We start from the raw sequence: 14,003 nt of genomic DNA, 5'->3' as shown, positions 1-14,003 counted from the left end.
ACGAAGGGAGATATGTTAGGGGAGTTCTTTGGCTGTTAGCAAATACATGTTCAGAAATTTTTCATCATAGGATGCTGATGCCCATGGAAATAAGAAGATCAGTGCTCATATTTCTCTCTTAGAAGAAAACCAACAACTGCCTGATAGAGGAAATGTTCTTTTGAGGAACGTGGCTTGTACCTTAGATGATGCTCCATTTGTACTGAACAAAGTGCTCTACAGGGACATGAAGGGAATCAGGTAAGAACTTCTTGAGGAGGTTGGTTTTCATTCTTCTGAAAAAAATTCTGAAGTAAACTAGCATCCAAATCCTCGTTAGCTGTCAAAGGAGAAATGCCTCAAGTCACCAATGCTTCTACAGTAGGAGCTGATGGACATCCAGCCCGGGATGATTTCACCTGGGCATTCTACAGCTCAACCTTTGGCAATAATTTGCCACATAATAATGAACATAGGGATTCTGCTTCACAGTATCAGCTCAATTATTTCTGCCTGCTCTGTAAGTTACGTCTCCAGCCTCCTTTCTGTGCATATGTTCTCTCTGTAAAGATCTAAGCTTGTTTATTATTATTATTATTATTATTATTTTGGGGGGGGTCTGATGGTAGAGGGTTATCAGAATTTATTAACATTAGTGTCACTAAAGTTGGTATACAACCCTCCACTACTAAATTTGACTGGCTTAAAAAAAAAAAGATTAAAACAGAACAGAAAAATGTTATAATACATCAAATCCAGTAAGGTGTCAATCTTTTATTTCAGTTTTCATTTGTCTAAATTTTTAATATAAATTCAGGAATACAAACTTATTTATTATTTTTATATATATAAAGATATATAAATATATATGTATATGTATAAAGATGTAAGCTTATTTTTTTTTTTAGATGTAAGCTTATTTTTAAAAATCTTTCAAGTCAGACCCTTCAAACTGGTAATCTCATCTGAGTTGACTTCTCTGACATTTAATGCCAATGATTGTGAATGGAGACTCAATCTAGTTTCCACCATGGTTTAATCTAAATCTGCCTCCTGGGCCCTTCTCCTATCCTCATCTTCTTTTTCCTCAGTTTTACAGTAGTGGATGAAGGGAAGCCAATTCACGTTCCCCAAGTTCAGTACCATGGGAACATCTTCTTCTGGAACGAGTCCCGTCAGAAGAATGATTGTAATGGCTCATTCCTGGCCCTGCCTCTTCAGGATACATATATGAGGATCTTTGGGGTCTTGGCTGTTGACACTCTTAAAGATCCCCGTGAAATAAGTATCTTCCTACCTCATGAGATTCGATTCTATCAGGTAACTCATAGATGTCTTGAGAGCAATGGTAGGATGGTGTCTCTGATACCAGCAAGTGAAACCTGAAACCAGATGAGAGTAAAGCAATATATATAGACAAGGTCATCCTACTTGCTCCAGTTCTCTGCGTGTACATTTCAGTCTTTGGAGAGTTTACCCATTACTTATGAAAATAATTAGTTTCCCTGTGAAGATTGTTGAAATGTGTCTGATAGCATTGATCACAGAAATAGAATTTTGTTCTGTAAAACAAAAACACAACTGTTAGACCACTGACTAAGACCTGAAAAGTAGGAGCGAACTTTTTTTTTTTATTTATTTTTTTTGGTTTTTGGCCAGGGCTAGGTTTGAACCCGCCACCTCTGGCATATGGAACTGGTGCCCTACTCCTTGAGCCACAGGCGCCACCCAGGAGTGAACTTTTATTTTTTTTTTTTATATTTATTAGGAGTGAACTTTTAAAAGAGACATAGTTGTGTCTCATTAATAGTGGTACCTAGAAATCCTTTGTTCCTTCCATAAATGGCGCTAAAGTTGATGTGCATCCCCATAGCTCTTGATTTCAGTGTTATAGTTTTTGAAGAAGAATACAGAAAAAAGCATAAGTCTTTCTTGAGTATTTGTGTTTTCAAATTATATTACAAAAACGACAGGCACTTCTTTTTTTTTTTGGAGGCAGAGTCTCAAGTTGTCGCCCTCGGTAGAGTGCCATGGCATCCCAGCTCATAGCAACCTCAAACTCTTGAGCTTAAGTGATTCTCTTTCATCAGCCTCCCAGTATCTGGGACTACCAGCACCCACCACAACACTGGGCTATTTTGTTGTTGTTGTTGTCATTGTTGTTGGAACCCACCAGCCCCAGTGTATGTGGCTGATGCCCTAACCGCTGAGCTCCGGGCACTGAGCTGACAGGCACTTTTAAGGCTATAAAATAGCGAGACCATTCCTACAAGCATTCTAATTGAATTTTATGGGTAAAAAGTATAATGGAGGAAGATCGAAAGCCTTCAAACTGTGGGACTGTGGGCTGTAGCAGCAAGTCAGGAACTTGCCATACCCTTCTCATTTGTTCCCCCATAAGCTTTGGGGGAACAAATCTTCATTTATTATGTTTATGTAACATTTACCATTTATCTACCATTATTTTTCATTTTCTCTTTCCACTTACTGGTTAGATAACTAAGGAAAATGGTAGACTCTTTCTCTGGACCTCTTTTTAATAGTAAAATTAATTCTAATCTGGCATAAAAATGATGCGAAGTTATTAAAAAGTAAAATGCAGGGCGGCGCCTGTGGCTCAGCGAGCAGGGCGCCGGCCCCATATATCGAGGGTGGCAGGTTCAAACCCAGCCCCGGCCAAACTGCAACAAAAAAAAAATAGCCGTGCCTTGTGGCAGGCACCTGTAGTCCCAGCTACTTGGGAGGCTGAGGCAGAAGAATCACTTAAGCCCAAGAGTCTGAGGTTGCTGTGAGCTGTGATGCCATAGCACTCTACCAAGGGCGACAAAGTGAGACTCTATCTCAAAAAAAAAAAAGTAAAATGCAGGCTTGGCGCCCATAGGTTACAGAGCCAGCCACATACACTGAGACTGGCAGGTTCGAACCTGGCCTGGGCCAGCTAAACAACAATGACAACCACAACAAAACATAGCAGGGCATTGTGGCGGGTGCCTGTAGTCCCAGCTACTTGGGAGGCTGAGGCAGAAGAATCACTTAAGCCCAAGAGTCTGAGGTTGCTGTGAGCTGTGACGCCATAGCACTGTACCAAGGGCAACAAAGTGAGACTCTATCTCAAAAAAAAAAAAAAAAGAAGTAAAATGCAGCAGTATGGAGTTCTCAGTTGGTGAACTATATACAGTCTTGTTAGAGAATTTGTCAAAATGAATTATAAATTGTCTCTCTAGCCCTTGGAGATAAAGGGCTCCTGAGTTGCCCTTAGATGGATCCTAATATAAAATGCATATAATTGAAAAACTTGAATCCTAATATAAAATGCATATAAATGAAAAACTCAAGTTGGGGGGGAGGAGAGAGGGGAAAGGGGAGGAGGAAGGGAGATTGGTGTGTTCCCACCTAATGGGCACAATGTAAGGGTATATGGCACATTTCCTGGGTACAGGACACAACTGGAACTTTACCTAATAAGTGCAAACATTGTAACCTAATGGTTTGTACCCTCGTATTAATATGAAATTTTTTTAAAAGGGAGAGAAATGCATATAATTTTTAAGAATTTATGTTTCCTGGGGTTTTTTTTGACAAGCCCACAGATGGATTCTAAGGATTTTCCATCCCTTCTCAGTCTCTTCATGCCTGCTGGAGAACTGTGTAATCTAGCATGTTGCAAGCCTTGGAACCAAACATGTCCTATACTGTGAACCAGTGACAGTAGTCACGTATAGATGCAGACATTAACACTCACATCCGATCAGGGAAGTTCCTATCCATCTGCACAAGGCTGGCATTGGTTCTTAGCTTTTAAGCTTGTTTTTCTCATTTCAAAGAGTATCTTGGCTGAGCACGGTGGCTCACGCCTGCAATCCGAGCACTCTGGGAGGCCTAGGTGGGTAGATTGCTTGAGCTCAGGAGTTCAAAACCAGCCTGAGCAAGAGAAAGACCTCCATCTCTACTAAAAATAGAAAAAAACCTAGCCAGGCATTGTGGCAGGTGCCTGTAGTCCTGACTACTCAGAAGGCTGAGGCAAGAGGATTTCTCAAGCCCAATAGTTTGAGGTTGCTGTGAGCTATGACATCAGGGCACACTACCCAGGGCAACAGAGTGAGACTCTTTCTCAAAAAAGAAAAAAAAAACAAAGAAAAAATATCTTGTTATTCTCTGATAGAACAAATCACAAATTTCACTAGATAATTAGAAAGCATAAAAATCTCTTTCTACCTTTGATGTCTTAATCCTTTTCTCATAGTATCTGGAACACTGCCTTTTAAAAACTGATAATAATTTGTAGGAAGAAGATTATACTTAAGACGATCATCCAATTAGTGTATTACTAGTTAGTTCTCTACTTAAAAAAAAAAAAAGACAATTTGAATTTTCTGTTCCAACAGGGGGTTGCCGGTGTCTTTAGCACTGCCTACCACTTTGTCCACAGCCGGGAGCACATTCTGCACATCGTGATCACCGGCATCGGCTGGCTCTACAATAACATCACATCCAGCATCACCTCCATCACTACTTACTTTGTAGAGCCGAGCCCAAACCAGGTGGGCAAGGCTCAGCAGTCTTAGACCTCTCGGAAATAGCAGAGTTTCCAGATGTTATAATCTTGATAATGTTTTAAAACTATATTAATTCGCTATTAGGATAACTGGGGTTCTATTTCCCATGACCCCAACTCAAGAACTGTGGCTGTGACCAGAATCTACCCCAAACTGCCTTAGGAAGGCTGTCTTCTCCCTACAGCTGTCCTCTCCAGGTTCTAGTAATTGCTTCCTCCTTTTGCCCCTTAATTATCACTAGTCCAGGATTCTAAACAGTGCCCAGACCTTATAAATAGTCTCTATTAAGCACCCCTTAAATTAGCCAGCTCTCGCACGCCATCTGTTTCCTTCTGACACCCTGACTGATAAGAATTGTAAAGTAGATCCTAAGATACCTCACCTTACTTCGTACCTATGTTCTTATAAATATGGAGTCACAGAGGAAAAAATGCTTGCTCAGATGCCAATAACCATAAATGGGGAAATTCAAATTTTCTTAGGTATGGAACTTGGGCCATTTTAGTTTATCACCGGAATCACTTATGTCTATTTCTTTGGAGTATTGTCTTTATTAAATAGGTAACTGTGGTAGGTAGAATAATGCCCTTCCCCCAAAGATGTCTGTTTCCTAATCCTTGGAACTGTGAAAATGTTACTTTACATGGCAAAAGGGACTTTGCAGATGTGGTTAAAATTAAGGAATTTGAGACGGAGAAGCTGGATTATCCTGGATTATCCAAGTGGGCCCAATATAATCTGCCCTAAGAACAGAGAACCCTTTCTGGCTGTGATCCCTCAGGGATGGGGGGACAAGAGAGGAGTCAGGGATCTGGCAATTTTACATTCCATTGCTAGCTTTGAAATGCACAGGGCTTGGTCCAAAGATCCGAGGTCTCTACTTACTAAGGACAAATAACAGCTGGTAAGAAAACCAAGACCTCAGTCTTTTATTTTCCTTTGGTTGTAAGAAAAACAAATGGCTAACATGTGTGCCTGGTTTGCTATCTTAAGTCACAGCATCAGAGGCTTTTTTTTTTTTTTTTTTCAGACAGAGTCTCACTCTGTCACCCTCAGTAGAGTGCTATAGCATCATAGCTCACAGCAACCTCAAACTCTTGGGCACAAGTGATCCTCTTGCCTTAGCCTCCCTAGTAGCTGGGACTACAGGCACCCACCACAATGACCAGCTATTTTTAGAGACTCCAGCTCAGGCTAGTCTCAAACTCTGAAGCTTAGGCAATCCACCAGCCTCAGCCTCCCAGAATGCTAGGATTATAGGCGTGAGTCACAGATCTGACCTTGAGAAATGACTTTAATCTTTATAAAATAGCTAAGAATGTGTGTTGAGAGAAAATTTACAATCTTGGTCTGGGACAGATAGCTAAGATGGAACAATTATGGGAAGGTTGGTACATTAGCTGCATAAAAATGTACAATTATCTAGCACCAAAGTTATAAAGAAAATTAAATTGGCCTCTGAGAAGCCAGGGCAGGAGGATCCTTTGAGACCAACCTGAGGGAGAATGAGATAGGAGGGAGACAAGTGAGACAGGAAATAGCCGGGCATTGTGGTGGGTGCCTGTAGTCCCAGCTACTTGGGAGGCTAAGGCAAGAGAATCGCTTGTGCCCAAGAGTTGGAGGTTGCTGTGAGCTGTGATGCCACAGCACTCTACCCAGGGTGACAGCTTGAGGCTCTGTCTCAAAAAAAAAAAATAGTTTGGTAGACTAGCCTGAGCAACATAGCCAGAACCTGTCTCTGTAAAAAATATAAAAATTAGCTAGGCAAAGTGATCCATGCCTGTGGTCTCAGGTACTCTATATGCTGAGGCAGGAGGACTGCTTGAGCCCAGGAATTTGAGGTTGCAGGAAGCTGTGATGACAGGCGCTACACTCTACCACCAGCAATAGAGTGAGGCAAGAGAGTCTCTTGAGCCCAAGTGTTTGAGGTTGCTGTGAGCTATGATGTCATATCACACTACCCAGGACAACTGTCTTAAAAAAGAAAGAAAGAAAAAATTGGGGAGAACACTTAAGGTCACAGAGTATAGATAGAAAGCAGTTCATCTCCCAAGCACCAGTCATTATACAGACCCTACAGATTATTTTATCACAGTTTCCTTTTTATTCCAAGAATTAGTTTTTAAAGGAATTATCCATAAACCCCCTACCCTCATTATTTCTCCCAACTGAATTTCTCTGTCCTATAGTTTAGTGCATTTTACAGAACATGTTAATATTGCTTTCTTAGAAATAAACTAATCTCAGGCTGGGCGTGGTGGCTCATGCCTGTAATCCTAGCACTCTGGGAGGCCAAGGCGGGTGGATTTCTTGAGCTCCAGAGTTCGAGACCAGCCTGAGCAAAAAGCAAGACCCCTGTCTTACTAAAAATAGAAAAACTGAGGCAAGAGGATTGCTTGAGTCCGAGTTGGAGGTTGCTGTGAGCTATGACTCTATCTAGGGCAACAGCTTGAGTCTCTGTCTCAAAAAGAAAAAAGGAAATAAACTAGTCTCTACCAAAAAACAAAAAAAATTGATCAACACTCATTAAAATATTTTCACAGCCGGTATGTAGGTTATGCCCTACAGTTTGAAAATCTCTTAGAAGTAAGGGAGCTAAAGAGGGAGGAAGGAGAATGAAAAAGAGGGTTTAGTGAAATAGGAGGAGAATCAATATCAAGGCCAGGTGTGGTGGCTCATGCTGTAATCTTAGCACTCGGGGAGGCTGAGGTGGGTGGATTGTTTGAGCTCAGGAGTTCAAGACCAGCCTGAGCAAGAGCAAGACACTGTCTCTAAAAAATAGCCCGGCGCTGTGGTGGGCACCTGTAGTCCCAGCTACTCAGCTACTTTACTAGAGTAGCTGGGACTACAGGCACCCGCAACAATGCTTGGCCAGTTTTTTCTTTTTCTATTTTTAGTAGAGACAGGGTCTCACTCTTGCTCAGCTCAGGCTGATTTTGAACTCCGGAGCTCAGGTGATCCACTGGCCTCAGCCTCCCAGAGTGCTAGGATTATAGGTGTGAGCCAGAGTCTCACTCTGTTGCCCTGGGTAGAGGGCTGTGGTGTCATAGCTCACAGCAACCTCAAACTCTTGGGCTCAAGAGATTCTCAGCCTCTAGAGTAGCTGGCACTACAGGCGTCTACCATGACATCCAGCTAGTTTTTCTATTTTTAGTAAAGATGGGTCACTCTTGCTCAGGCTGGTCTTTAACTCCTGAGCTCAAGCAATCCACCTGCCTCAGCCTCCCACAGTGCTAGGATTACAGGAGCAAGCCACCACGCCCAGCCTACAGTACACTTTTAACATCAGAAAAATAATATAAACACAGTTTTGTCACATTTATATAAAATAAGTTTGTGCTTTAAAATTTTTTTATTTTTTTGAAAAATGTTTTATGTGGAATTCCCAGTTTCTTAATGGTACTAAGTAAAATGTCACTGTCTTTAAAGCTAGAAGTCATGTAAACTGTCCTAATTTTTTTCTATTTATCTGTCTCAAAGCTTCAATGGAAATATGAGGTCTAGTTACGCCTTTCTAATGAAATTTCTCCCTCTTTTCAAGGATTCAGACTATGTTTTACGGAACATGATGGTTACAGGGAAGCAGGGTCTAACAGAAATCCACACAAATCCCCCTACCATTTTCAGGAAGTCATGCATCTTCAGGTATGAGACATGTCCGTTTTGTTTGACTGCCAGTACACAACCTAGTGTGGATTATAGACTGAACAACACAACCTCTGTCTCTTACTAGTACACATGCCTGATTAGCTTTTAAAGAAAAATTTCTTAAACATATTATCTCTTCTTCCTTGAAATCCTTTTTAAAATAAATGTCACTGGTATTTTATACTAAAATGGCATGTTTTAAAGCATGATAGTGTTTTTAAAAATGTTTTTAAAGTTGGGCGGCGCCTGTGGCTCAGTCGGTAAAGTGCCGGCCCCATATACCGAGGGTGGCGGGTTCAAACCCGGCCCCGGCTGAACTGCAACCAAAAAATAGCCGGGCGTTGTGGCGGGTGCCTGTAGTCCCAGCTGCTCGAGAGGCTGAGGCAAGAGAATCGCTTAAGCCCAGGAGTTGGAGGTTGCTGTGAGCTGTGTGATGCCATGGCACTCTACCGAGGGCCATAAAGTGAGACTCTGTCTCCACAAAAAAAAAAAAAAAAATGTTTTTAAAGTGTTTATAAACATGGAATTCAGTAAAAGTCTCAAGTCTCTTACTGAAGCAGATTTATGAAGTGTGAATTATACATCCACATCACTCACTTATTAGAGCTCATCTTTTAATGTTAGCTAGCCTGTGACTATGGTGGGGCTTTTTGTTTGTTTTATTTTTACTTAAAGAACACAGTCAGGAGCAAAGTTGAAGAGAAGGCAGAGAATGTTGTATTTAACAAGTAGCTGGTTGTAGATTACTTAGAACGGCTCTCCCCTGTGGAATGCAAGGAACACTACCAACCTCTGGACAGATGCAAAACAGGTCTTAACTGAAAACACACCTATTAACCTAGTAATCTTCCACTAGCAGGCTAATTGGACATTTAATTACATATGTTAATTAAACTTTAGTTTGACCCAATACCAGACTGCTCCTTCAGCGTCAAGCTCTTTCCTTCATAGTTTATTCCTTGGGGTGGTCAAGAGTTTTATAGGAGTCCTTGGAACATCCAAACTCATAACCCTGGATTCCTGTGTATAACTCAGAGCAAATACCTTTGGAGGAAGTCTTTTAACCAGTAATGGCTTTATTATTATGCCTGGAAAGTTTGCTGTGATGAGTCTTTACTGTTATAGATATCATGAAGACATAAAGTGGTAACTTAGCAGCAGAAAGGGATAGTTAGCAAACGGTAGTCAGGGAGGGCTTCTCTGCCAAGGGGTTGTTTGAGCAGAGACCTGAGTGGGCTGAGGGACAGAGCCCTGAGAAATCAAGGTGTGGAGTGTTCCAGGCAGCCGTGAGGTAGGCACAAGAGAGAGTGATTCAGTATGTTTGGCTGGAATGTTGTGAACAGGCTGACATTTAATATCCTGTGTGCTTACTTGGTTTGGGTTTCAGGGATTTCCTCTTCAAGTGTGCAGACAGTTCAGAAGTTGTTTTGGCCTCTGCCAGTGGAGAAACCCACATAGTAATTCCACTCCGTGAGCGAACAGGAGAGGCTCTGGGAGTCCTGGATGTTAACATTGGCAGAAATAGAATGTTGTTGTATCAAGAATATAAAGATCTGCAGAAAATGGTGAAGGTGATCCAAGCTGCCTGCTATGAAATACTTGGCGAATTCTCTGGAGAGATAACGAAAAAATATGTCTTAGGTATTGTGAATGCAGCAACAGTCTGGGTTCATGGGTTTTATAGGTTTGGGGGAGATTACAGACAGTGCAATGAAGTATACATTTTCTAAAATGGTTGTAATATACCGATCTTTCCGTGTGAAATGAATTCCCTAATGCAGTTTTAGGCTAATGAACATTGTCTGTAGATTAAAACAAAGAGCATGGAATCACGTACTCTTGGTTGGAATCATACAGTTTTAGAACTAGAAGGATTCACAAGGGAAGATAGAACTACAGTTTATTAAATGTCCCATGATATGTCAAGAATGTTAAATATATTATTTCAGGGTTGGGCTTGGTGGCTCACGCCTGTAATCCCAGCACTCTGGGAGGCCAGGGAGGGTAGATTGCTTGAGTTCATGTGAGACCAGCCTGAGCCAGAGGGAGACCCGATCTCTAAAAATAGCCCAGAATTGTGGCAGGCACCTATTGTCCCAGCTACTTGGGGAGACTGAGGCAGGAGAATTGGAGTTTCCTGAGGCAGGAGCCCAAGAGTTTGAGGTTGCTGTGAGCTGCGATGCCACGGGACTCTATCAAGGGCAACTATATATAATATATATAATTTTATTTAATCCTTACCATAACCCTGTGAGGTGAATGGTGATATCCCATTTTACAGGTGAGGCAAATGAAATTCTGAAAAAGTAAAGAACTTGACCCAAAGCACACAATTACCAAATAGTGAAGGATAGATTTGGACCTAGGTTGGGGTGCAAACTTTCACAAGGTTACACAGCATTAACTAACCAGAACACCTTATTTTACAGTTAAAGAAGCTAAAGCCCACAGAAGTGAAGTGGATTATCCAATGCCTATTAGCAAGCTAAAGGCAGAGCCAAAATCCCAATTTTTATGCTTCCACATCCACTAGGCTATTTTTAGCACAATAACAGCTCGGAGAGTAAGGAGGAAAGAAGGCATAGAAACCTTTGGGTCCCTAAAATGAAGTGACCAGAATTAGAGGAGTAACATCATGTGGGATTAAGCTGGGAGATTTCTAGCCATTACAATAGAGTGGGATTTGAAGAAAGAAGAAAATTCATGCCTTTTGAGTGTTCGTTTGCTATGTGTAAGGCCTGAAACTAATCACTTTTACATATATTATCTCACTGAATTCCCACAGCTCACCAGGGAAGTGGGGATTAGCCCATTCTCCCAGAAGAGAAGGGTATTCAGAGAGACAATAGAACTAACAGCAGAGACAGCGTATTTTTAAACTAAGGTCTAATTCTAACACACAACTTTTTTATCTTTTTTTCAAGGCTTCTTCCTTTGAGCTTTACTGGTAATTCCATTGAGTTCTTTTGCTTTCCTGGCTAAAGAAACTAAGATTGTTTAAAACCATAGGATATGTCAATGAATCCCCAACAATAAAAAAAACAAAAACAAACAAACAAAAAAAAAACATAGGATATGGTCTTCTTTTTCCGGGGGAGAAAAAAAAAAGGTTTACTATCATGTGCACAGAATCTTATGACAAAATGATGTAAGTGACAGCAAGCAATATGAGATGTCATCTTTTTATTCCAGAGATTGAAAATGTAGGGGAAGTCCAGCGGGCAGGAATTATCTTCTTCCGCACCATGCTGCAGGAGCTGCAGGAAAGTCTCCAGCTACTCAGGACCTCAGACTTTGTGTCACTGTTGCTCTATAATTACAGTCGTGCAGGAGGGCCAATGTCTACTACAGACAGCGAATACATCCAGTCAAGAATCAACATAAACCTAGTGCATAACATCCTGAAGGCCGTTATTTTGTTCTTTCATCCAAAGCTGGAATTTTCAAGTGACTTTGGAGATTGGGAGAAGTGTCAATTTGTAAGTTGTTTTTTTTTTTTTTTCATTGATTGATTGATTGAGTTTTTGAAACAGTCTCACTCTGTTGCCTGGATTAGCGTGCCATGGCATCGGCCTAGGCCACAGCAAGCTCATAGTCCTGTGTTCATTATCCTCCTGCCTCAGCCTCCCAAGTAGCTAGGACTACAGACCTGTCACCGTGCCCAGCTTATTTTTCTATTTTTAAGTAGAGATGGGGGTCTCTTTCTTGCTCAGGCTGGTCACGAACTCCTGAGCTCAAATGATCCTCCTGCTTTGGCTTCCTAGAGTGCTAGGATTTTAGACATAAGCCACCGTACCTGGCCATAAGTTTTATTTTTTTATTTTTATTGATGAACAACCTATACTGATTTAGCTGTACAAATCATAATTGCACAAATCATAAGTGTACAAATGCAAGAATTTTCACACAATGAACACATTCATGTAACCAGACGTGGATCAAGATACAGAACATTAGTGGCATCCCCCAAAGCTCACCTTTGGCATCCCCCAAAGCTCACCTTTTTACCCTTCTGCCTTACCCCGGCACCCCCACACACACACATCCCAAGGGTAGCCATATGTTGACTTTTAACACCATAGGTTGGTTTTGCCTATTTTAAAATCTATATAAATGAAATTATGTAGATTGATGAACTGGGTACTATATTTCTACTTGCTGATGATCTCATAACTTTTCTTTTGTTCTTTGTTTGCAGTATGTTGACAGATATTTAATTGAAAGTATCTGTACCTTTGATCCAACTTCTGAGCTTGAGCAAGTCAATTTAAAGCTCATTGATGAACTTATCAGAGGTAAATTTCCCTTAATTATACCCTAAATCTATACTGATAGCAATAAAACACAATTGCAATTAAGAGATTTTGTTAGAATAAAGCAAGTGGCTCACAAATTTAGGTTTTTTTTTTTTTTTTTGAGACAGAGTCTCACTATGACGCCCTTGGTAGAGTGCCGTGGCATCACAGCTCACAGCAACCTCCAACTCTTGGGCTTAAGCGATTCTCTTGCCTCAGTCTCCCAAGTAGCTGGGACTAACGGCACCCGCCACAACACCCAGCTATTTTTTTGTTGCAGTTGTCATTGTTGTTTAGGTGGCCTGGGCTGGGTTCAAACCCCCCAGCCTTGGTGTATGTGGCCGGTGTCGTAACCACTATGCTACGGGTGCTGAGCCCATAAATTCAGTTTTTACAAAAGTTACAGGAGTTCTTTTACAAAAGTTCCTTGTGAAAGGAGGGACACTGTCTATAATTCTTCAAATCATTCTCCAAAGTCAATGTCTGTTCCACACATATGAGAATTCAAAAGCACATCTCCCACTTACTAACTACATGTGCATTATTCATTTAAACAAAAGCAAATAGGGGTTACAGTGAGGATAGGAACATTAAGCAAAAAGGCTATTATGATCTTTAGTTTCAATAAAGAACTAAACAAAATATTAGACTCCTCTAAGGACAAGAATCACTGGAAATGGAGAGCAGTAAGGTTGTCAAATAGGAGCAGAGGATGAGCAATTTTGCCAGAGGATAGGCCACATGTAAAAGTAGATGTCTGAATATAGGCATTCCTTCCTGCACTGGTGTGTATTCTCCCACCAGAGGCCTGAGGCTGCGTGTGTGAGCGGACCTGTAAGGAATACATTTAAAGTTTGCTGCTTCTTTGTTACCTATTAAAAAAATAATCAATTGGGGAAATGACGTATGTAGAAATTGCTTCCTAAAACGATCCTTCTTCTCCTTCCCTTCTCTGCTTCTCTGTGGAGACCCCACAGTAAATCAGAAGAGTCCTCTGGATTTCTGTGACATAGTCAAGGACTGTCCAGAAAGTATTCAGCCACATTTGTCTCTATTTTTCACATTGTGTGGCTGGATACTTTGTGGATGGCTTTCATATTTTAGGCTGAGATACTCAGAACCAGAGAGGCTGCTAGGACAAGAGGAAGGAAAAGGCAATCTAGGGGAGGACAGCCACTGCTCAGAGCCTGTGACAGTGTAAGCAGGTAGCCCAGGGGTGGTGGAGCAGTGAATGGATGGATGGGAGGAGGGGAGACAGACAGACCAAGAGACATCATCATCTGGCCAGAAGTTGGGGAGCGCTGGAGGAGAGCTTATGAGCTTCACATAAAAGTTAGCATGAGTTAACATATTAGCAAGAAAAGAACGAGTGATCCCATTTCAGGGTGGGCAAAAAACTTGAAGAGAAACCTCTCTAAAGAAGACAGGCGCATGGCCTACAGACACATGAAAAAAAGCTCATCATCCTTAATCATCAGAGAAATGCAAATCAAAACTACTTTGAGATATCATCTAACTCCAGTAA

At 41.3% G+C, this 14,003-nt stretch overlaps 1 protein-coding gene across 1 annotated transcript in view; it reads left to right on the top strand.

The window, feature by feature from the left end:
* Window positions 1-12,560, top strand: part of EFCAB5 (EF-hand calcium binding domain 5) — a 135,378-nt gene extending 122,818 nt beyond the window's left edge. The window contains 7 exon segments of the mRNA XM_053570868.1: window positions 71-240; window positions 1,071-1,299; window positions 4,365-4,520; window positions 8,077-8,180; window positions 9,571-9,824; window positions 11,376-11,662; window positions 12,382-12,560. Of these exon segments, the coding sequence (XP_053426843.1) occupies window positions 71-240; window positions 1,071-1,299; window positions 4,365-4,520; window positions 8,077-8,180; window positions 9,571-9,824; window positions 11,376-11,662; window positions 12,382-12,504 (1,323 nt within the window). The 3' untranslated portion in view covers window positions 12,505-12,560.
* Window positions 12,561-14,003: the final 1,443 nt, after the last annotated feature.

The sequence above is a fragment of the Nycticebus coucang genome, chromosome 18, assembly GCF_027406575.1.
Source record: "Nycticebus coucang isolate mNycCou1 chromosome 18, mNycCou1.pri, whole genome shotgun sequence".
NCBI classification, from domain to species: Eukaryota; Metazoa; Chordata; class Mammalia; order Primates; family Lorisidae; genus Nycticebus; species Nycticebus coucang.
The sequence above is the reverse complement of the archived record's forward strand: the minus strand, read 5'-3'. Positions and strand labels throughout refer to the sequence as shown.